This window comes from Gobius niger (assembly GCF_951799975.1).
Source record: "Gobius niger genome assembly, chromosome: 19".
In the NCBI taxonomy this organism is placed as follows: domain Eukaryota; kingdom Metazoa; phylum Chordata; class Actinopteri; order Gobiiformes; family Gobiidae; genus Gobius; species Gobius niger.
The window spans coordinates 8,185,987-8,207,153 of NC_136870.1; the positions used below are offsets into that span (position 1 = coordinate 8,185,987).

The 21,167-nt window shown below is 42.4% G+C and overlaps 3 protein-coding genes across 4 annotated transcripts in view; all 3 read left to right on the plus strand.

Moving 5' to 3' along the window:
* Positions 1–667: 667 nt before the first annotated feature.
* Positions 668–1,516, plus strand: LOC306978233 (high choriolytic enzyme 1-like; the record flags this gene model as incomplete). Its single annotated transcript, XM_079576758.1, has 1 exon — positions 668–1,516. The coding sequence occupies one exon, from the start codon at positions 668–670 to the stop codon at positions 1,514–1,516; it is 849 nt and encodes a 282-aa protein (XP_079432884.1).
* Positions 1,517–7,134: 5,618 nt separating this feature from the next.
* Positions 7,135–7,986, plus strand: LOC306978234 (hatching enzyme 1.2-like; the record flags this gene model as incomplete). Its single annotated transcript, XM_079576759.1, has 1 exon — positions 7,135–7,986. One exon carries the CDS (start codon positions 7,135–7,137, stop codon positions 7,984–7,986), a length of 852 nt encoding a protein of 283 aa, XP_079432885.1.
* A 2,299-nt stretch (positions 7,987–10,285) lies between these two features.
* Positions 10,286–21,167, plus strand: part of arhgap22b (Rho GTPase activating protein 22b) — a 53,142-nt gene continuing 42,260 nt past the window's right edge. Inside the window, exon 1 of one of the 2 annotated variants that reach the window (XM_079577958.1) lies at positions 10,286–10,290. Coding sequence is in view for 1 of the 2 variants with exons in the window: in XM_079577956.1 (XP_079434082.1) it covers positions 16,920–16,962 (43 nt within the window). In the remaining variant the exon portion in view is untranslated. Of the gene's footprint in view, positions 10,291–16,749; positions 16,963–21,167 lie in introns of those variants that run through there. The other variant, XM_079577956.1, reaches the window with a different exon arrangement.

The window sequence follows — 21,167 nt, forward strand, 5'->3', positions numbered from 1 at the left end:
GCAGTTGAGTTTTGTACAGTATTTCTACATAGTTCTCAGTACAGATCAATCAAATCTGCAGTGACGTTTTTGTGCAGTTGTTGTCGCTCAAAGCAATCTACTTTATGGAACCACGGGCTTGTTCGTTTCTACTCCCATGCCCTTTTTAATTAACTGTTGAGTTTGTTTATACAATGTGTCAGAGGCCAAGGATTAATTAGAGAAGAAGTTTGTGTGACTTTGCATTGTTAGAGCTATATTTGCTGCTTGACGGATTGGTTGACATTGTTTTTGTTTGCCCCGCCCAAAGAAGAAATTTGATTCTCAGAGCTGATCCAGAGGGAAGTTTGACATTGGCCATCTTTTGTGGTGTAAATGAGCTGGGAGACAAACCTCTTTTACTGTAATGGCCAATTGTGTTTAATCCATAAATAAATGTAACTACTACTACAACTATTGGAGTTTGAATTGGTAAAGCTGGAAAAGGGGCTGATGGGTGGATGTTGTTTTTAGATTATTTGCTCCAAGAGGTTTGCCCTTCACATGTTTACTTTGGGCCTAATGTTGTGGTGACCAGCCCTTAATCCTCAGAGGACACACCTGCACTGGACAGTATAAAGACAGCAGGTTGGACACAGTGAGACATGAAGCTGCAGTTTCTCCTGGTGCTGCTACACTGAGACTGAACATGACTCCATTTGTGTCTGTGCTCATGCTGCTGCTGGTCTCTCGGGTCCAGGTCACACCTGTCCCGGACAGTGGAGAAGAGCAAGTCCTAGACAGTGGAGAAGAGCAAGTCCCAGACAGTGGAGAAGAGCAAGACCTAGACAGTGGAGATGAACTAGACGAAACCGAAACTGAGGACATCAGCAGCCGCATCCTGACCCTGAACAATAACTCTGCTGAGTTCCTCTTGGAAGGAGACCTGCTGCCTCCCAAAACCAGGAACGCCATGAAGTGCTGGCACAACAGCTGCCGTTGGCCCAAAGGCCAGGACGGCAAAGTCTCCATTGCTTACACTGTCAGCCGTGAGTTTGGCGGGTATGAGAGACAGCTGATCAGCACCTCTCTGAGGGAAATCGAAAGCAAGACCTGTATCCGCTTTGTCCCTCGTCAGAGCCAGCGCGACTACATCAGTGTTGAGAACATGGTCGGCTGTTTCTCTTCTCTGGGGAAAACGGGAGGTAGACAGGTGCTGTCTCTCAAAAGAGTAGGCTGTGTTTACAAAGGCATCATCCAACACGAGTTCCTCCACGCCCTGGGCTTCATGCACGAGCAAACCAGGAGCGACCGCGACAAGTACGTCAGAATCAACTGGGCCAACATGGACCAGAGCATGGCCTACAACTTTCATAAAGCTGACACCAACAACCTGAACACTCCCTATGACTACAGCTCCATCATGCACTACGGGAGAACAGCCTTCTCCAGGAACGGCAGGGAGACCATCACCCCCCTCACTCAAGCAAACATCGGACAGAGACGGGGTATGTCCAGGTGGGACATCAAGAGGATCAACCTGTTCTACAGCTGCTAAGAGCATTTGTTGACATCAGCGTTCATGCGTAATCATGTGTAATTCATGTGTTCATGTGTAATTTTACTGATTACATTACTTCAAAACTGAATAAAAAACTATGAGCATAATTCTGTTTGCTATGTTTTACCTTCTTTTTTGACACTTATTTGTCAAACACAACACGCAGTTTTTACTCAGACCACAAGATGTAGCTATTGTACATTCTGTCATTCTACCATCTGATAATGAGTGGCATGTGTTTAGTGATGTCCGTGACCTGCTGGGCAGACAGCAGAAAAGGCCTGTCATAAAGGCCTGTCATAAAGGGCTGTCATAAAGGCCTGTCACATCCATTAGAGCATGTCATGAAGATGTTCATTGTAAGACACAAGAGACCAATGTGTCCACACAGAAAATAAAGAGGACCAGAGCATGGCCTACAACTTTAAAAAAGCTGACACCAACAACCTGAACACTCCCTATGACTACAACTCCATCATGCACTACGGGAGAACAGCCTTCTCCAGGAACGGCAGGGAGACCATCACCCCACTCTCTCAAGCAAACATCGGACAGAGACGGGGTATGTCCAAGTGGGACATCCAGAGGATCCAGTGTTAATTTCGTCGACTAAAATATTTAGTCTTAATTTTAGTCAAAGTGTTTTTTTTGACGACTAAAATAGGACTAAAACTAAATTAAAACTTTCTCATGAGACTAAAACTATGACTAAAATGTCCAGATATTTTAGTCGACTAAAATAAGACTAAATAAAAATGAAAGGGAGAGACTAAAATCATCCAAACTTCTATTGACCGTCTGAAAAAGCCTCATATCATTTAAATTCACTGCCAAATGAACAGGTCTGAGCTTTGTTCATGTGGAGCAGCTCCATGAAGGAGAGGACCATGATTAAATATGATTATAATGAATATTATAAATATAAGTCGACTAAATTAGTCTTCATTTTAGTTGACTAAATTGACATGCAATTTTAGTCGACTAAAACTAGACTAAAATTGAAAAGTTTTTTTTGACTAAATCTTGACTAAAATTAAATTACATTTTAGTCAAAAGACTAAGACTAAAACTAAATGAAATATGTTGTCAAAATTAACACTGAGAGGATCAACCTGTTCTACAGCTGCAAAACCAAAAATACTTGCAGTAATAAGTGATTATGTCTATGTACCTGTAAAATGACATTCACCAATAAATGCAAATGAAAAGTATTTCCTTCGTGTTTGTTTTTCAGATTAATCACAAATTACACATAACAAAGAAAATAGGAAAATACAGCTTTCTACAGCTTTCAACTCATATCAGTTGGTCTCATCATAAGCGCGCCAAATTGTGATAGTCTATCTTAACTCCAAACAAGTAGCATGGGCTAAAATAGAACAGCAGTAGGGTCATTTTCACATTTTTACTACCGCATCATTCTCTCATTTACATGTCAGGTTTAGAGCTAGTCATAAGAAGAAAGAATAATATTAAAGTAGAGAAATAAATCTTTCTACAGTGTACCTCTCCAACAACGCTCGGTTTGTCCATTCTGTGCTATTTGAGCCCATTTAGATAGTCATTAAACACGGTGACTGTAAGTGCAAATGATGAATCTAGTCAAATTTATGTCGTGAATATGAGCATGGCTTATTCAATGGGGGGACAGTCTTCAGAACAACTGAAGTTAACCACCCCCAATATTGCCCCCTAATGAATGAACAAGAGTGTACTGCGCCCACAGTGCACCGACGCCAGTGCAGCTCCAGCCCGCGCACCTCAAAGTAGAGCAGAGCCGCGACAATTGAGGGGAAATAATACACATTAACTGTCTGCACCCCTCCAGGAACCGCCACCTTAACGAGGGGTTTGAGCGCCCGAATGATCCTGGGAGCTCTGTTGTCGGGGACTTCGTGCCCCTGGTAGGGTCTCCCGTGGCAAACAGGTCCTATAGGTGACGGATCAGACAAAGAGCGGTTCAGAAGCCCCTTATGAGAGACCAACAGGCCCGGTAAGAACCATGAGGCCGTCCTTCTGTGGACCCACCACCTGCAGGAGGAACCATAGGGGCTGGTGCAATGTGATTTGGGCAACTCCAACAGCTGCCCCCATGACCCGGCAACGGACAAGTGGAAGAAAATGGATGGATGGATGGATAACTGTCTGCATTTAAATATTAAGAGTGCTATGCTCACGGTGGTATGTTATGCCCCTGCCCGCGTGCTTTAAATTGGTGTTTATTTGGCGAAGATTGGTCAAATACTCGCATAGTTGTGGTCATTGTTATACAGTGATCAGGCAGGATCAGTACGCTACCATCCTGCCCGTTCGTCTCGTACTCGTTCTCCCGGACAGCTGAAGACACAAACCTAAACTTTCAGGGCAAACTGGCAAACAAAAGCGCGGAAAGACCAATCATTGCACTCCTCAAGATAGAGCTCGTTTATAGCTTGAAATAGCGCCGCGAATGATCTGCATTCCACAAAAGTAAAAAAAAAAAAACATTCTTAGCAGAGGGTCCATGAGGGGCATAGAGGGATTTTTGAGTTTTTCCTTGCCGTGCTGGAGAGTCTAAGGACGGGGGACACCCACGCCGCTCGTCGCTACCTCCTATTGGACATTATATTTGCCTGGATTCACCTGAACTATGAATTGTCATATTTATTGCTCTGTTTTATTGCCTTGATGTTTGGTGCAGCCCTTCTGTTGTGATATTGGGCTATACAAAACCATTAAACTTGAAACTTGAATGTGTGCACTAAAGAAAGTGGAGGGAGGGGCCAACGATCTCTGAAATGAACAGGATTGATATGTACTCCGCACTATTGGCTTCAACTGTATATGAGCTCTATCAGCCTGTGTCTCGATAGCAAAGTTATTCCTAATGTATGTCTAAGGAAATGATCCCAGTTTTCCTGGTTTCACTCCTCTGTCAGTAGGACAGAGTGGTATAGCCTTATACTTTGAATGAATTAACGTTACTATAAAATTATGCCCATAACTATTAGCTATGATCAACAAACAGTTAGTACAAATATTATTACAAACAGTAATATCTGGATTTGATCCTTTGTTTCATACTGTATGTAGCCTACACAGCAAAAATCCTGGCATTATGTACACATTGGAAAGTACTGTATATTTTGGCAACAGGACAGCAAGTAGCATATACAGTGCCTCTCGTAAGTATTCATACACCTTGGACTTTTGCACATTTTGTCATGTTTACAACCCTAAACATAAAGATTTTATTTTGATTTTTTTACTGTACATTCACACACAAGTAACAGACAACTGTGAAGTGAAAGCAAAATGATACATGATTCTGTTATTTTTCAAAAAATAGAAAAGTGAAAAGTGGGGCTTGCATAAGTATTCATACAGCATTTTCTGAGAGCATTAAATTGCCTTTATAACATTCCTAATGACTCCAGAATGTTCACACCTTGGCCTAACAGTTAAATAGAGGCCACCTGTGTGTAATCTACTCTCAGTATAATTACAGCTGTTCTGTGAGGGCCTCAGAGCTGTGGTCGGAGTGTATTGGTCACTAAACAACATCATGAAGGTCAAGGAGCACCAGAGAGGTCAGGGATAAAACTGGAGAAGTTTAAAGCAGCATTAAGTTATACAAAGATTCCCAAGATCTAAACATCTCCCGGAGCAACTGTTCAATCCATCATTCAGAAATGGAAAGAGTATAGCACCACTGCAAACTTACCAAGACACGGCTGTTCACGTAAACTAACAAACTGAACAAGGAGAGCACTGGTAAGAAAGGCACCCAAGTGCCCCAAGATAACTCTGGAGGAGCTGTGAAGTCCTGCCGCTGAGCTGGGGGAATCTGAACATGGGACAACTATAAGTCGTATCTACACAAATCTGGCCTTCATGGATGAGTGGAAGAAGAAGGCCATTATTGAAAGGAGGCCATAAGAAATCCCGTTTGAAGTTTGCTAGAAGTCACATGGAGGACACAGCTCCATGTGGAAGAAGGAGCTTTGGTCAGATGAGACAAAAATTGAACTTTTTGGCCCAAATGCAAAACGTTATCTATGGAGCAAACCTGACACTGCTCATCGTCCTGAGTGCACCATCCCCAGTGTCAAATATACGGGGGGGAGCATCATGCTGTGGGGCTGCTTTTCCTCAGTGGGGACTGGGGAGATTGTAAGAATAGTTGGGAACATGGATGGAGCCAAATACAGAGACATTTTGGAGGAAAACCTGCTGGAGTCAGCAAGAGAACTGAGGCTGGGGCGGAGATTCACCTTCCAGCAGGACAATGACCCTAAACACAAAGCTAAATCTACAATGGAATGGTTCAATAAAAACATATTAATGTGTTAGAATGGCCCAGTCAAAGTCCTGACCTAAATTCTATTGAAAATCTGTGGAAAGGTCTGAAAACTGCTGTTCACAAACGCTCTCCTTCTAATGTGGCAGAGCTTGAGTTGTTTTGTAGAGAGGAATGGGCTAAAATGTCAGTCTCCACATGTGCAAATCTTGTAGAGTCAAACCCAAAAGACTTGTGCTGTTATTACAGCAAAAGGGGGTTCCACAAAGTATTCATGCATGCTGTATGAATACTTATGCACGCCCCACTTTTCGGTTTTCTATTTTTTGAAAAATAACAGAATCATGTATCATTTTGCTTTCACTTCACAGTTGTCTGTTACTTGTGTGTGAACGTTCAGTAAAAAAATCAAAATAAAATCTTTATGTTTAGGGCTGTAAACATGACAAAATGTGCAAAAGTTCAAGGTGTATGCATACTTTCGAGAGGCACTGTAGGTGACCCTTTCATCATGTAACGTAAAAGGCTGCTCTTGATTCTGCCATTTTTGTTGTTGTTTATCATTAAAGGTATATAGACCTGAGCAAATGATTGAAATAGTTACTGGCTAAGCATGCTTTCAAAAGGTGTATTGCAGACAATCTTCCTTTGTATATCATATGCAGTTGAGTTTTGTACAGTATTTCTACATAGTTCTCAGTACAGATCAATCAAATCTGCAGTGAAGTCTTTGTGCAATTGTTGTTGCTCAAAGCAATCTACTTTATGGAACCACGGGCTTGTTCGTTTCTACTCCCATGCCCTTTTTAATTAACTTTTGAGTTTGTTTATACAATGTGTCAAAGGTCAAGGATTAATTAGAGAAGAAGTTTGTGTGACTTTGCATTGTTAGAGCTATATTTGCTGCTTGACGGATTGGTTCACATTGTTATTGTTTGCCCCGCCCAAAGAAGAAATTTGATTCTCAGAGCTGATCCAGAGGGAAGTTTGACATTGGCCGTCTTTTGTGGGGTAAATGAGCTGGGAGACAAACCTCTTTTACTGTAATGGCCAATTGTGTTTAATTCATAAATAAATGTAACTACTACTATAACTATTGGAGTTTGAATTGGTAAAGCTGGAAAAGGGGCTGATGGGTGGGGCAAAACATGTTGTTTTTAGATTATTTGCTCCAAGAGGTTTGCCCTTCACATGTTTAGTTTGGGCCTAATGTTGTGGTGACCAGCCCATAATCCTCAGAGGACACACCTGCACTGGACAGTATAAAGACAGCAGGTTGGACACAGTGAGACATGAAGCTGCAGTTTCTATTGGTGCTGCTACACTGAGACTGAACATGACTCCATTTGTGTCTGTGCTCATGCTGCTGCTGGCAGTCTCTCGGGTCCAGGTCACACCTGTCCCGGACATTGGAGAAGAGCAAGTTCTAGACAGTGGAGAAGAGCAAGTCCCAGACAGTGGAGAAGAGCAAGACCTAGACAGTGGAGATGAACTAGACGAAACCGAAACTGAGGACATCAGCAGCCGCATCCTGACCCTGAACAATAACTCTGCAGAGTTCTTACTGGAAGGAGACCTGCTGCCTCCCAAAACCAGGAACGCCATGAAGTGCTGGCACAACAGCTGCCGTTGGCCCAAAGGCCAGGACGGCAAAGTCTCCATTGCTTACACTGTCAGCCGTGCGTTTGGCGGTCATGAGAAACAGCTGATCAGCACCTCTCTGAGGGAAATCGAAAGCAAGACCTGCATCCGCTTTGTCCCTCGTCAGAGCCAGCGCGACTACATCAGTGTTGAGAACATGGCTGGCTGTTTCTCTTCTCTGGGGAAAACGGGAGGTAGACAGGTGCTGTCTCTCAATAGAAGAGGCTGTGTTTCCAAAGGCATCATCCAACACGAGTTCAACCACGCCCTGGGCTTCAAGCACGAGCAAACCAGGAGCGACCGCGACAGGTACGTCAGAATCAACTGGGCCAACATGGACCAGAGCATGGCCTACAACTTTAAAAAAGCTGACACCAACAACCTGAACACTCCCTATGACTACAACTCCATCATGCACTACGGGAGAACAGCCTTCTCCAGGAACGGCAGGGAGACCATCACCCCACTCTATCCAGCAAACATCGGACAGAGACGGGGTATGTCCAGGTTGGACATCCAGAGGATCAACCTGCTCTACAGCTGCTAAGAGCATTTGTTGACATCAGCGTTCATGCTCGTGGCATTGCATTGTTGCTTTTTCAAAGACCCCAAAAAAACTAAATGTGTATTTTACTGATTACATTACTTCAAAACTGAATAAAAAACTATGAGCATTATTCTGTTTGCTATGTTTTACCTTCTTTTTTGACACTTATTTGTCAAACACAACACGCAGTTTTTACTCAGACCACTAGATGTAGCCATTGTACATTCTGTCTTTCTACCATCTGATAATGAGTGGCATGTGTTTAGTGATGTCCGTGACCTGCTGGGCAGACAGCAGAAAAGGCCTGTCATAAAGGCCTGTCATAAAGGGCTGTCACATCCATTAGAGGATGTCATGACGATGTTCATTGTAAGACACAAGAGACCAATGTCCACACAGAAAATAAAGAGGTTTGTGGAAAAACACCTGTCTGTAAAAAGTCAGGCAGACTTTTTACTCACATTAATACAACTTTAAAAGGGCATTGCTTGCTCTTAATCAAGAACACTATTAAACTGCACGTTATTGGGCGCTTGTGCTTCACAGATAGAAGGTCCCGGGTTTAATTCCCGTATGGGGCCTTTCTACGTGGAGTTTGCATGTCCTCCCCCGTGTCTGTGTAGGTTTCCTCTACTACTAAAACATATACAATAGGTAAATCCCCGGGCACTGCACTGCGGTGGGCCATTGCTCCTTACAGGTTTCCCCAGTGGCATCAAATGCGGGGTCAAATACAGAGGACAAATTCCCCTACTTGGACCAATCCAAACCATAACCGTACTGCTGCATTCAAATGAGTAAATTGACCTTTCCACACCCAAAACATAGACTCGCGCTTGTTTCGATTTCATAAGGTGAATGTACAGTTTGATCTTTACATTCCATCTCTCTCAGCCCGCCCACCCATCGTGATCCTCGCAGCAAGAAAGAGACTTACAGCTGATCAATAAATAATGCTAAGTCAACAGTGGCACCTCGGCAAACCCCCCCCCACAAGTGTGTTTTAGCACAGTCCACCCCTTTCCATATGAAAGATTCATTAGATTCATATCAATATTTTACAAGGTTTCCCAAACACAGAGGCCGCCTGGGAGTCTCCACCATGGTTCACTGTCTGTGTCACCATCTGACCTCAGAGACGTAGGGTAAAACACTGTTACTGCAGCCAAAACACAATGCAACATGCGATAATTAAATCTAACTCTGTCCCACAATGTTAAAGTGCTTATGATAGCAAGTTTTTGGGTAAAGCAACCGGAAAATATATGTTTTTAAACTGCACTGTCCATGTCTACATCTGCATGTATGGCTGACATGTTTGTTTACTATGTGTAATGTTTTGCAACAGTTCGGTTGATTTTGTGATGTAGCAACATAACCTGGAATGTTCCACAGTGTAGCTTTAATAATCTAATTAAAAAAACTAAACAAAAAACTATATATTGAAGCGATATTTCAGGATTTTGACATAGGCCCTCATTTCCTAGTGATCCAGAGTGTTGTTGATTTCTGGAGATATATCTATTATAGAAAACGCTATCTCAATGGCCGCCGCCTGGGCGCCGCCATGTTTATTTCCCATACCGACTTTGAAGCTAAGCAGGGAAGTGCCTGGTTAGAACTGGGATGGGAGACCGTTCCTCCGAACCTAAGCAGGGAAGGGCCTGGTTAGACCTGGGATGGGAGACCGTTTGGGAACACCAGGAAGCCTGGCGACAGTACTGAGTGTGTGCGTGGTTGGCGGTGCTGCTGTCCGAGGACAACCCGCTGTCACAAAAACGCGAGTGCACGAGATCTGACTGCCGTGCGTGTGCGCGCCTCCACACAGGCCGATGTGTGTGTGCGCGCGTGTGTGTGTGTTCGTGCGTGTGTGTATGTATGCGTGCGCGCGCATCCTAACAGGGCCATGTGTGCGTGTGTCTGCGTGTGTGTATGTGTGTGCGTGTGCGTGCGTGCCCAAAACCTGCTCAAACACGAGTCTCTAATCAAACGCGCTGCTACGACTGATTTATCCTCCGTGTGCGTAAAAGCGAAAATGACACTACACCTTAACGAGCGCATGGCCTGCACTGCGTAGTTTTTTCCCTTTTTTTTTTTCCTTTGCTGCTGTACCATTTGTTTTCTATTTTGCTTTCACGTATTGTGAGCCCAGAGGTACATTTTATTCTAAAGCAGCTTTGAACGCATTGCCCATTTTATTGTAAGGTTATAAATACTGTCTAATAACGATCATTAGGCTATTTCAGTTCAAAACCTACTCATTATTTGTTTGATTGCACACTACCGTGATGCACCAAACCACGGGTCCTGCACCGTGAACCAAACCGTTAGAGCTGAACCCCTAATATTTATCCATCATTATTCCACTGTCTCTTGAATCCTGTTCCCCGAGTTTAGCGAACATATTGTCGTAGTTTATAAGAAAGGAGCACGGGTGCATCAAACACTCCAATTGCAGTTTGTTTGAAATTGTTTTTTGCCTTCATTCTTTTACTCATTTGTAGTGGCCATAGTTTTTGGAATGGGTTGGGAACCACTGCTCTACAGCTGAACTGTGTGACGGCTTGGACATTTCTTTGTAATCACTCATAATCTCAGACTATCACATGTGGAGACTAGCGAGGCCCGGCCGAAGGCCGGGTCTCAGCTAGTATATATATATATATATATATATATATATATTTTTTTTTTAAATTCATGCACTCCTTATATTTCAAGAGTTCAGTGGCGCTAGCACATGTCTATGTAACAAGTAGCTTACATTAAAAACAGTCTGACCCAAGCCCAGTGCACCTGAGACAATTCACTTATAACACCAGACTACACATGTGTAAATGTCTGTGTTGATTGAATTATTGTTTTTTTTAAATATAACCATTTTGCATTTAAAAGAACTTATATTTGAGCAGCATTAGCTTCCTTGTTGTAAGCTAGGGTTAGTGATATGCTAGATCAGGGCTAGGCAACGTCAGGCCCGGGGGCAAATAAGAGATCAAATACATGATAAAGTACTCTAAATATGCAGTATTATTAAAATGTCCTGACTGAACATCCCACTTGGATATATATAACGTAAAACAGTGACCCAAAAGTGGGTCGCGGAACCATTTTCAGTGGGTCATGGGAACCTTTTTTTTCTTCCATATTTTCCATCTGAAACTGCATGGAAACACACCAGAGTCTGTTAAAATGAATAATATTGGGTTGTTTTGATCTCTTAAAAGCACATCTACCGCTTGTTCAATGGGTTTAAAATACAATATTTTATACGATATATGACAAATTACAGTTGTATTTGGGTCTTGGCTTGTCATCCGAGGGTAATAGTGGGTACCGAAGCCAGAACCACTTGGCATTTGCAGAAAAAAAGTTCTTTACTTCAGGCTATAATGGTGAGGTTCGGCCCTTGGTGTTTTAGCAATGATGAAAATCGGCCCTCCACGACGCAAACTTGCCTACCCCTGTGCTAGAATATCGGATCTACTAGTTTGTTTACCTGCAGCCGGCACTACTACACGTGGAATCCCCAAAGGAGCTTTCTACCAATCAGATATGGCAACATTTGGAGGACTACCTGATGATTTTGAAGAGGTTTTTAATTCAGGCTACTAGTTACCATAGACATGCACTAGCCTAGCATTAGCCTAGCACCACTAAACTCTTCAAATATAAGGACTGCATGAATAAAAAAGAAAAAAAGAAAATCTCCATAATCAACCTCTTACCACCCGCCTAAACCAAATGCATTCTGTCCTCTTTGGCTATTATATAGGCCTGTGTAACACCTCATTTGAAAGCTAAGACCCACAAAACTGATATTTTTGTTGCTGTGTTGTGTCACCTTTTGTATGTTTTTTTTTCTTTCTTTCTTTCTTTTTCATTTTTGTTGAGTTTTTGTCACATTTTTGTTGAGTTTTTGTCACATTTTTGTTGAATTTTTGTCACATTTTTGTTGAATTGTTGTCACATTTTTGTTGAATTTTTGTCACGTTTTGGTTGAGTTTTGTGTCACTTTTTGTTGAATTTTTGTCACATTTTTGTTAAATTTTTGTCAAATCTTTGTTGAATTTTTGTCACTTTTTTGTTGAATTTTTGTCATATTTTTGTTAAATTTTTGTCACATTTTTGTTGTGTTTACATTCTTGTTTTCTTCTCAGTTTTTGTGGCTGTTTTGGTGCTTTTTTTTCCCAAGAAGCTTTTTGATTAGGGTAAAGCCAAACTGGAGAAAATGGGATCCGTTCAGGTGGGAGTTAAGAGGTTAAACAACACTCTGGATAACTAGGAAATGATCCTGAAATCCTGAAATATCCCTTTAATTCACTTCCTGTTTCTGTTTTAGTTAGTTTTGATAAAATCGAAGGCCAATGAGCTTCACGTATGCAATACCAGTACCAGTATTAACCTTTGGCACTAGAGTGAAGTAGTGTGTGATACATCAGCATACAAGTCTTTGATTAATGGCGCAACCTTGACCTTTTTACCTAATAAATCCAATCAATTCATATTCGGATGTTGTACCATGTGAACATCTTATGGGAAGTTTGCATATGTGATACGTTTGATGAGGTCATGAAGTAAAACAGGGCAAATATTTTGGGAGCAGGAAAACTACTGGACTACATGAGCACTTGAATGAATGTTGTTTTCATTTTGCAATTGAAAACGCATTATTGCTGATGCGGCCGTCCGGGGGGGGGGGGGGGTCCCTCTGGGAATCGTCATGATCCGGCGCATTTAGAATGGCTCATTACGTCAGCCCAGTTGCTTCTGTTGGAATCCCGCGCAAAGATTCACGAGTGCGTCGGTCGCGAGTCAAGAGAAATGCATGTTGTTGAAAATTGCAATTCGACGCGGCAGTTCTTTCAAGTTAGTCATGCGGAATCCAAGAGGGACAGAAGTTTGTGGCTGGAGCGAGGGCAAATCAAAGAAAATGACGGTTAAGGGCCGGCTCAATGGCTGACGATGGTGCTAAAATCATATCATATTCTTCCAACAGTCTAAACACTATTTCAAGCAGTCTCCCGTTGCCTCCGCATTGTCTGTGGGTCTTTGATGTCGGACCAGATAGGGTTACCAGACAAAACAGAGATGTTTGGTTTCGGGATGAGAGGCGGCAGAGCACTGAGCCACACCCGGCCTGAGGTGGTCACATGGCCCGGACCAGGCAAAGTCCTAAACCAAACACCGGCTCCATATTCATTACAGACTTCGTTTGGTCTGAATGCCTGTTCTCTCCACTTGCTTTTTCCTTTGCAGTCTCTGGCATCTTAGTTCTATCTGGTTGAGCTTAGCTGTACGGTCAGTCAGTAAAAGTAAGGAATTTTAAAACATTATAGTGAGTAGTTAAAGAAGCACTCTTATCGCTCACCAAGACGGTCTCGGTTCAAAAAGCCTTTCTGTTTGGACTTAGCTCTTCTGATTGGCTTCCCTTCGAGGGTTCTCTTGTCTTTTTTTTCTTCCCTTGCCGTGAAGAAGGGTCTAAGGATGAAGTATCCATCTGCCCTTTCACTGCTGACTCTTTAATTGGGCATCACATTTGCTCTCCTCGTTCATTCTTTGATATCTGTGTCATTGCTGCTTTCCAAACTGTTTGTAAATCAGTAATATTTGGACGCCCCGTGAGGCAACTTCTGTTCTGATGTTGGGCTTTACAAAAAAGAAACCAGTTTTTGTTGGGGGTTTTGCTGTTTCTGACCACAATCTGGCTCTATTACATGTTTTTTTTTCGTAACATGTAATTTGTAAACTCCCAGCACAGGTCTCTTGGTGATCTGTGGCAGCGCCGTCATTGCCTCCTTGCAGCCTGGCCCCTATCTCTGCTTCTGTCACCATCAGTTAGGCGGTGAATGGGCTCAGGGCCCTCTCCTCACACACGTGCGGGTACAACCGGAGCTGCCCCCTCGCTCTCCTCCGGCCCTCCGCTCTCGGTGTAATAGGAGCAGCTGTGGTTGACATGGGGCCGCTCTGATTCAATTGCAGGGCAGGACTCGGAGCTATTATCCCGGGGTGCACGGGAGGGAGGAGGGCCGGACGCACAGCTGTTCCCCCCCACGACAGGTCGCACTCGCGCGATACAGAGTGAGGAACGCCGGCTTTAACCTCTGAACCGAGAGCATTTTCTCCAGTTCAGTTTTACCCAAATCCTGTAGGCCAGTGTAACACCTCATTTGAAAGCTAAGATCTACAAAACTCATCTAAATGGATTTTTTTTTTTCTTTTTGGGGGGGGGGGGGTATTCAACTCATTTTTGTAAATTTATTGTCATTTTTTTTGTCATTTTTGTAATTTTTGTCATTTTTTTGTCACATTTTTTGTCATTTTTTTTGTCATTTTTTTTTTGTCAATCCTTTTTGCCATTTTTTGTCACATTTTTTGTCATTTTTTTGTCAAATTTTTTTTGTCATATTTTTGTCACATTTTTTGGTCATTCCTTTTTGCCATTTTTTATCTTTTTTGTCATTTTTTGTCACATTTTTTGTCACATCATATTTTTTTTCGTCTCAGTTCTGTCGCTATTTTTTTCCATTTTTTTTCTATTTTTTTCATTTTTTTGTCATTTTTTGTCAATCCTTTTTACCATTTTTTGTCTTTTTTGTCATATTTTTGTCACATTTTTTGTCAATTTTTTGTCAATTTTTTGTCAATTTTTTGTCTTTTTTGTCACATTTTTTGGTCATTTTTTGGTCATTTTTTGTCATTTTTTGTCACATCTTCATCATTGTTTTCGTCTCAGTACTGTCGCTATATTTCCCACCTTTTTTCCAGAAGCTGTTGGATTGGGGTAAAGCCAATCTGGAGAAAATGTGCTCGGTTCAGGTGGGAGTCAAGGGGTTAAGAGGAGAAATATACACAAATGATTAAAAAGCTGTAATACATTTGGAACATTTTGGCTTCATCATTTAGACACATCTACTTTCACCATATTCTCGTGTATTATTCCTGTTGTGCCCAAGATGATCAATAAGAGTGTCACAAGATCAGCTAGAGAACAGCCTTGGTAATCGAGTTCACATTTCTATATTATTTATTTATTCATTCAAGCACTAAAGCCCGTTACTGAATCAGAAATCGCTGACAACGGCTGCCTGACACTAATCTAAAACGGCCTGAGGGTTGCTGAGGCGTAAACATTTCAAAGACACAGGTGGCAGCCGCTCCATGTCATCCGGCGTGACGTGTAGTGTGTATGTGAGAACCGTCCATCCTAAACACATGATTAAAAGTCCATCAAGCTCGCCGTCCATGACAGCCGCTCGTAGCCGCTGTATGTTGACACGATCTGTTCCGATGTCCGCTTGTTCGCTGGTTGGAGGTGCCACTGGAATGCCTGGTCCGTGTAATTACTACTTACTGTACAGGCGGGGGATTTCCCACAGCTGATTCTGAATCATTTATATATATGGAGTAACCGTCATTGTATTGCAAGGTTATTTCGGCGGAAAAGCAACTCAAGTCCCCGTCTCTTAGGTTAGTGCATTTACATTTCATTCCCTACGAGTAATAGCTAATGACAGTATAACCTAGCCATTACTGCGATACAGGGGTTTAGCATACAATAGCAGCATATCGTATTTAATGCTTTTTAATGCAATCTGAATGCCCAAAGCCAAAGGCGCAAATAAAAGGTGCATTTTACTTCTCAAGATTAAACATTACGTAAAAAAAAATGCAATATTCAAAAGCAAATTAGATACAACGAGAAATTTTTCAAGCTTTCCATCATGTTATTATGTCATTCCCTCATTAAAAACATGCCCGAAGTGTTGCCTTGGCACATTCACGTATTTCTGAGTAATCTGTAAAAACTCTGATGGCGGCCATTTTAGGGATAGGTTTGCCTGAGTCCTCCTAGGAACGCCCCCACCTCCTGGAGACGCCTCCGAGCTTTCGTCACCAGCCGAGTAACCAACCACTGCTCCTCAGCTGAACCCCCTCCCCACTGATGCCACAGACAGCGTGTGGAGGGGGCGTGTCAGAAAAGGGTCAGAGGTTCTTAAAGAGACAGAGGCCTATTTCAAGACATTCGCTACAGCCATTTTGAGAGAGACATTTTATACAAGGCAGTTATTCTAATTTACTGCATTTACAGACCAACAGAAGGTTTGGTCATCATTGTAGTGTGCTATAGACTGGTGCTGTGTGACTGAAAAAAGCATAATACCCCCTCTTTAAGGCTTTATTCAGTATTTGGCTTTTGGCTGTTACTATGTGTAGGTTAAGTGATGAAGGCGGTGAAATTCAACCTTAGAAATTAAACGTGTACGGATTGGAAGAAAAACCAAAGTATGGTTTTAGAATACATTTTAAAATAATTTAAAATAAATATAAAAAATGGAATACAGCATAACAGAGTTTGTTCATCTAAATGCCGACTCAACATTAGTAAAGAATGGAATATACAGTTTGCTACTATGGCTTGAACTGGGGGGTGTGGAGAGATTAGGAGAAATGGGAGGAGACACGGCGAGGCTCTACACAGCTTAATTAGCGTGAGGGGGAGGGACACACCTGCTCCATCCACCCCCGCCTTTCGCTCTCACAGTTTTCCCCAAACCCCCGAAAAATGTGAATAAAACCTCGGGGTGGGCGTTTTCCCGGACCAAACCGAACCCACCCTGTCCCGTCCGGTCCCATCCATCGGAAAACGCCCTCCTCCTCCTCCTGCCTGCCCTCTCCCTGGCGGCGGGCGGATGTAGCGGTATGAATAATGTAGCAGGGAGGGGCGCACACACGCGCTGCTATTCACCACCCCCCCCCCCTGTACTTAACTTACTCACTCACTCGCTCCGCTCACCAACCCCCCTTTTAGCTGCCGGCCCCGCACTGCAGACGGTCAGAGGCAGCGGCGGCGGAGGAAGGAGGAAGGAGGAAGGAGGAGAGGGTGGGGTTGCCTGGATGGATATCATGCTGACAGGAGAGCGTGTGGAAGAGCCATGACAGCCATGCTGAGTCCAAAGATCAGACAGACCCGGCGAGGTAAGACGTGCGGCTTGTGCTTGACGTTGCTCGGGGCTGAAATGGATTTGAGATTTGTTTTTAAAAGAAATTACTCCTTAAGTTACTTCTGAAGCACTTTTTCAAAATTTGGGCTGTCAAAATGTCTTGATATTGGGTTTTTCAAAACTTCTAGTTAGTTTTTTTATCATGAACAGCCACAAATAGTATATAGCTAGCTGGATATTGTACATGTATTGTATTGTTCTACAGATTGCTTCATTCATATTCTATATTTATTTCAGTGTAAATTGACTCATTGCCTTATAACACTAAAATGAAAAGTAAAACAAAACAAATAAATCACAAGAAAGACAATATTTGAGTTATATGCGTTCAACAATATGGTCAAAAACTATCAAAATGCGCTTCCTGGTTTTGGTTGCAAGGTTTCTCTCTGCTTACTCCACATGACCGCTCTCCCTCACCGTAGTACAGTAGTAACTCGCCGCGTGATTCCCCCGCTCCGCCGTACAGTAGTAATACCGCAGTCACGCATTTCTGAATGAAGCGTCGGAAAGCCTCCCTCCCTCTCACTACACACACACACGCATTAGCATTCTACTACAGCTGGCTCCGAGTGGATTCTATTAGGGGCGACTCTGGCGTCCGCATCAGCTGCTGTGTGGAGGTGTGAGCGGAGATGGGTTAATAATGCTGTACGTCTGCGCAGCCCCGTCTCCACCGCCGCTGATCTCCGCTGCTGCAATTATACAGAGCCGTCCGATTAGGCTGAAATGAAAAGGGCTCGTGAATAGAAGCGTGGAAAGGAAACGCTCAGCCCGGGGCGTGTGAAATTGCAAGAAAGTGGATTAATATGTGCTTGTGTTAAAACAGCTGTGGAGTAACAGGTTTTTCTCTTGGGCTGTTGTAATAAGTTGGTCCGTTGGTAAACAGAAAGCTAAATGTTGGATGTTTTTGATAGGTGGTAGTGGTGAGGATACTGACAGTTGCGACACTGTATATCCTACAAAGATGCAAACTCCAACCAATGGAATCAATAATAGGTTTATATTTGAGACTGTATTCTCTCTGTAGTCTGACAATTAATAAGAAAAGATTGACTTACTGAACTCTTTCAACACAGGACTTTCGATTAAAGCCACACGGCGTAAAATTTTACCCAATAAATAAAATTGAAATACAAACATTTATCTTATAGCAGATGTTTTCATCATTGAGCAAAACCTCATAAATATACAAACAAACATGTGCTTTTGCTGTGAGCGGCTTCCCTTTGCTAAGACATAGATACAGACGGCATCTCTGGAATCGCCCATATATGGTCATATTTGAAAACAATTTGGAGAAAAATCTAAACTTTCTCTAATTATTCAAAAACGACTTTAACAAATGCTGAATTATGAATATAGTTTTCTACTAAATAAAGATACAAAGACATGGAGAGGAGCAAAGTGGTTCATCTATGACAGCAACTTTGCTGGGACTGGGTACGTCTCCAGCTCCTCTCCATGGAGATGTCGACTAAAGTCTGCAGAATTTGAGATTTATATAAGTTATAGGTCGTCATCCACATCCATTCTATGATTACCCACTGCAAAATATAGCATTTTTTGTTTCAAACTGCTCACTGGGAGCATGTTTTGTATTGATGTTCAGTACAAAATGTTACACAGTGTGCCTTTAAATTCAAACAAAAAAGAAGCTGTAGAACAAGTTTGTTTTTTCAGCAAATTCAGTCAAAGAAGACTTTAAATGCACGGGCAAAAAAGGAAAACAGACCTTCTGTGCTACAAAGTGTTGGCTGTGTTGGCAAAAAAATAGTAAATCTCAGTCCAATGGAAGACCTCAGTGATTTTGCTAAATGTTGGGAGTTATTTTGTGAGACATGAGGATTGATAGGTTGATGAGTTGAGCTTTTACCCTTTTTATGAAATTTGCATTAGTTGCTAAATGTTGTTACTAGGGTAAAAGAGTAAAAAATATATTTAATGTTTTATTATATGACAATAAGTCAAGCAAAATACTATGATAGTGAGCACATTTCTCATTACGATGCCAGATTGATGGGCTGTAGGTGTGAAAACTGCGATCAAAGGCATCTCTGTAACGCGTTGTGTCAATCATCCTCGTAAGCTAAGACGGCGCAAATTGAAGAGATTAAACTCCGCTCTGTGATACACATGAGAGGCATTCCCCGCATAGCCGCCGCCGCAGATTGGCCGCTTCTTGCTGACGGCGTCACATTTGTTGCGTGGAGCCCCGTGAATAAATGGCTACGTGACAGATGTGGCGGCGTAGGACATAGCCAGCCGGGGTGAGGGGGTGCGAGGTCAGCGGGGGTCAAAGCAAGGACACTTAAACGTGATTGGTGGTGTTTTAGGGGCCCTCCGGTGAACGCGAAAGGGCAGGAGCCCCCACCTCCCGCACAATTTGAACCTAGTCAATCAAGAGCGTTAAATCTAGAATAGGGTAAGCCTCCAGTAATGCGCATATCTGGTTAGGAACACGGTCGACCGATCGGGCTAATGTCCTGAATTTATTCATAGACGAAAACCTGTTGCCGTCCTCGTGGGTGGTGTGCAGGAGGGCGCTAGCACTAAATGGCTAATTAGCATGGACTCCAAGACGGCCTACCGAGCAGTGATGGACACTGAATAGCTTGACTTGAATAGAGGAAACGTTTGCTTGTTTTTGTTTTGAGCAGGTTTCACAAATTTTGACTTTTTCCTGAATGGACCAAGTTTACTTTGCTTGATGACTTTTCAGACCAGGTCATCTCACTTGAAATGAGAAAGTAAAACTGCCATTTTCTTACCCCACAGGCAAAGAAAATAACCTGAAAGAAAGACGAAATGGATTGAAACGAGTCAAAAACATGTTAGAACAAGTGAAATAATCTACTGTAGGTCAAAAGCCCAAAGTTCTTAAAGGGACTATTCATTGAGTTCAAATATGTAAAAAAAAAAAAAAGTATTTTCCTCCCCCTATATGTTGCAACAATGTTCTAAGGTGTAGAATGAGCCCAGACCTATTCACCACTACTGCCTCTAAAATCCTGCTCTGTCACTCAAAAAGTTGTTACTTCGGGCCGAATTGCCGTCATGCACGAGCTTAATATAGAAGGTGCAGCTAAGCGTATGACCTGAGGTGGCAGTAGTGAGAATAAAATGGCTAACTAGGCCCTTTAACTATTAAAAAAAACCTCAAATTTGGATTATTATGCTCAAATTGTTAAGCGCCTCACAACATGAGAAAAACTGCAAACTGAATACTTGTGATACTGTATTTACTGGGTATGCATGTTATGAGATTAAAAAAAAAAAGCCAACTGTCCTGAATACAACAATAACTGTACAACTTGTTCAATACCAAGTAAGAAATATTGTCGGCATTTTTTTCAAGACTTACAAAAGAAATCAAAACAAGGCTTAAGTTGAACAAAATTAGGAGTAATAAGTAACTCGTGCCCCTAGAGACCATAAGCGTCACTGCAGGTGCCGTAGCATGTTGCGTTTTTTTACTCATTAATTGCTTGTGAGAGTAAATACTACGCTGACAGAAAAGACAAAGTGAGAGAAGGATATTGTACATCCAATTACACAATGGAGATCTTTTTTTTCACTCAAACTTGGCTGTAAATACTGTTTAAATGGCGCTAGCCCGCAGTTAGCTTTGCCCGTTAGCCTGTTAGCTTCTTCTTTGTGATTCTATCAGTGTGTATTGCGCCTCCGACCCGGTGCAAGCAAAGTTGCAAGGTGGTTTTCTGGCCAGAGACACCAGGGGGAGATGAAAGACCCCCCCAATCATCCCATTAACACTTGTATCACCCCCAGAGGGACTATGGAAAGGATTTATTAAGGTAAACAAGTTACTAAAAAGCTCTTTAAAACTAACCATTTAAATACATGTTGGTGGCTTCTAGTATTGCCGATCATACTGTATTGTAAAGCCCTTTTCACGTTATTACTGCACTTATTCCAAGTGTCTGTTACTTACATAAATTGACTTTAATAATTGTGGCGTGCACAGTGACATATCATAATCAGGATGCCGTATGCGCAGACAGACCTGATGTGAAAAGCACCCTGAAAGATTAATTGCTACTATATCCACACATTAGCACTGTAATACCCAGAGTGTCTTTCTCCTCGCAGTAGAAACACAAGCAGCTTTAATTGCCCACACATCAGCTGCTCCCCTCTCGTGCCGGGGTCTTTTCGTTT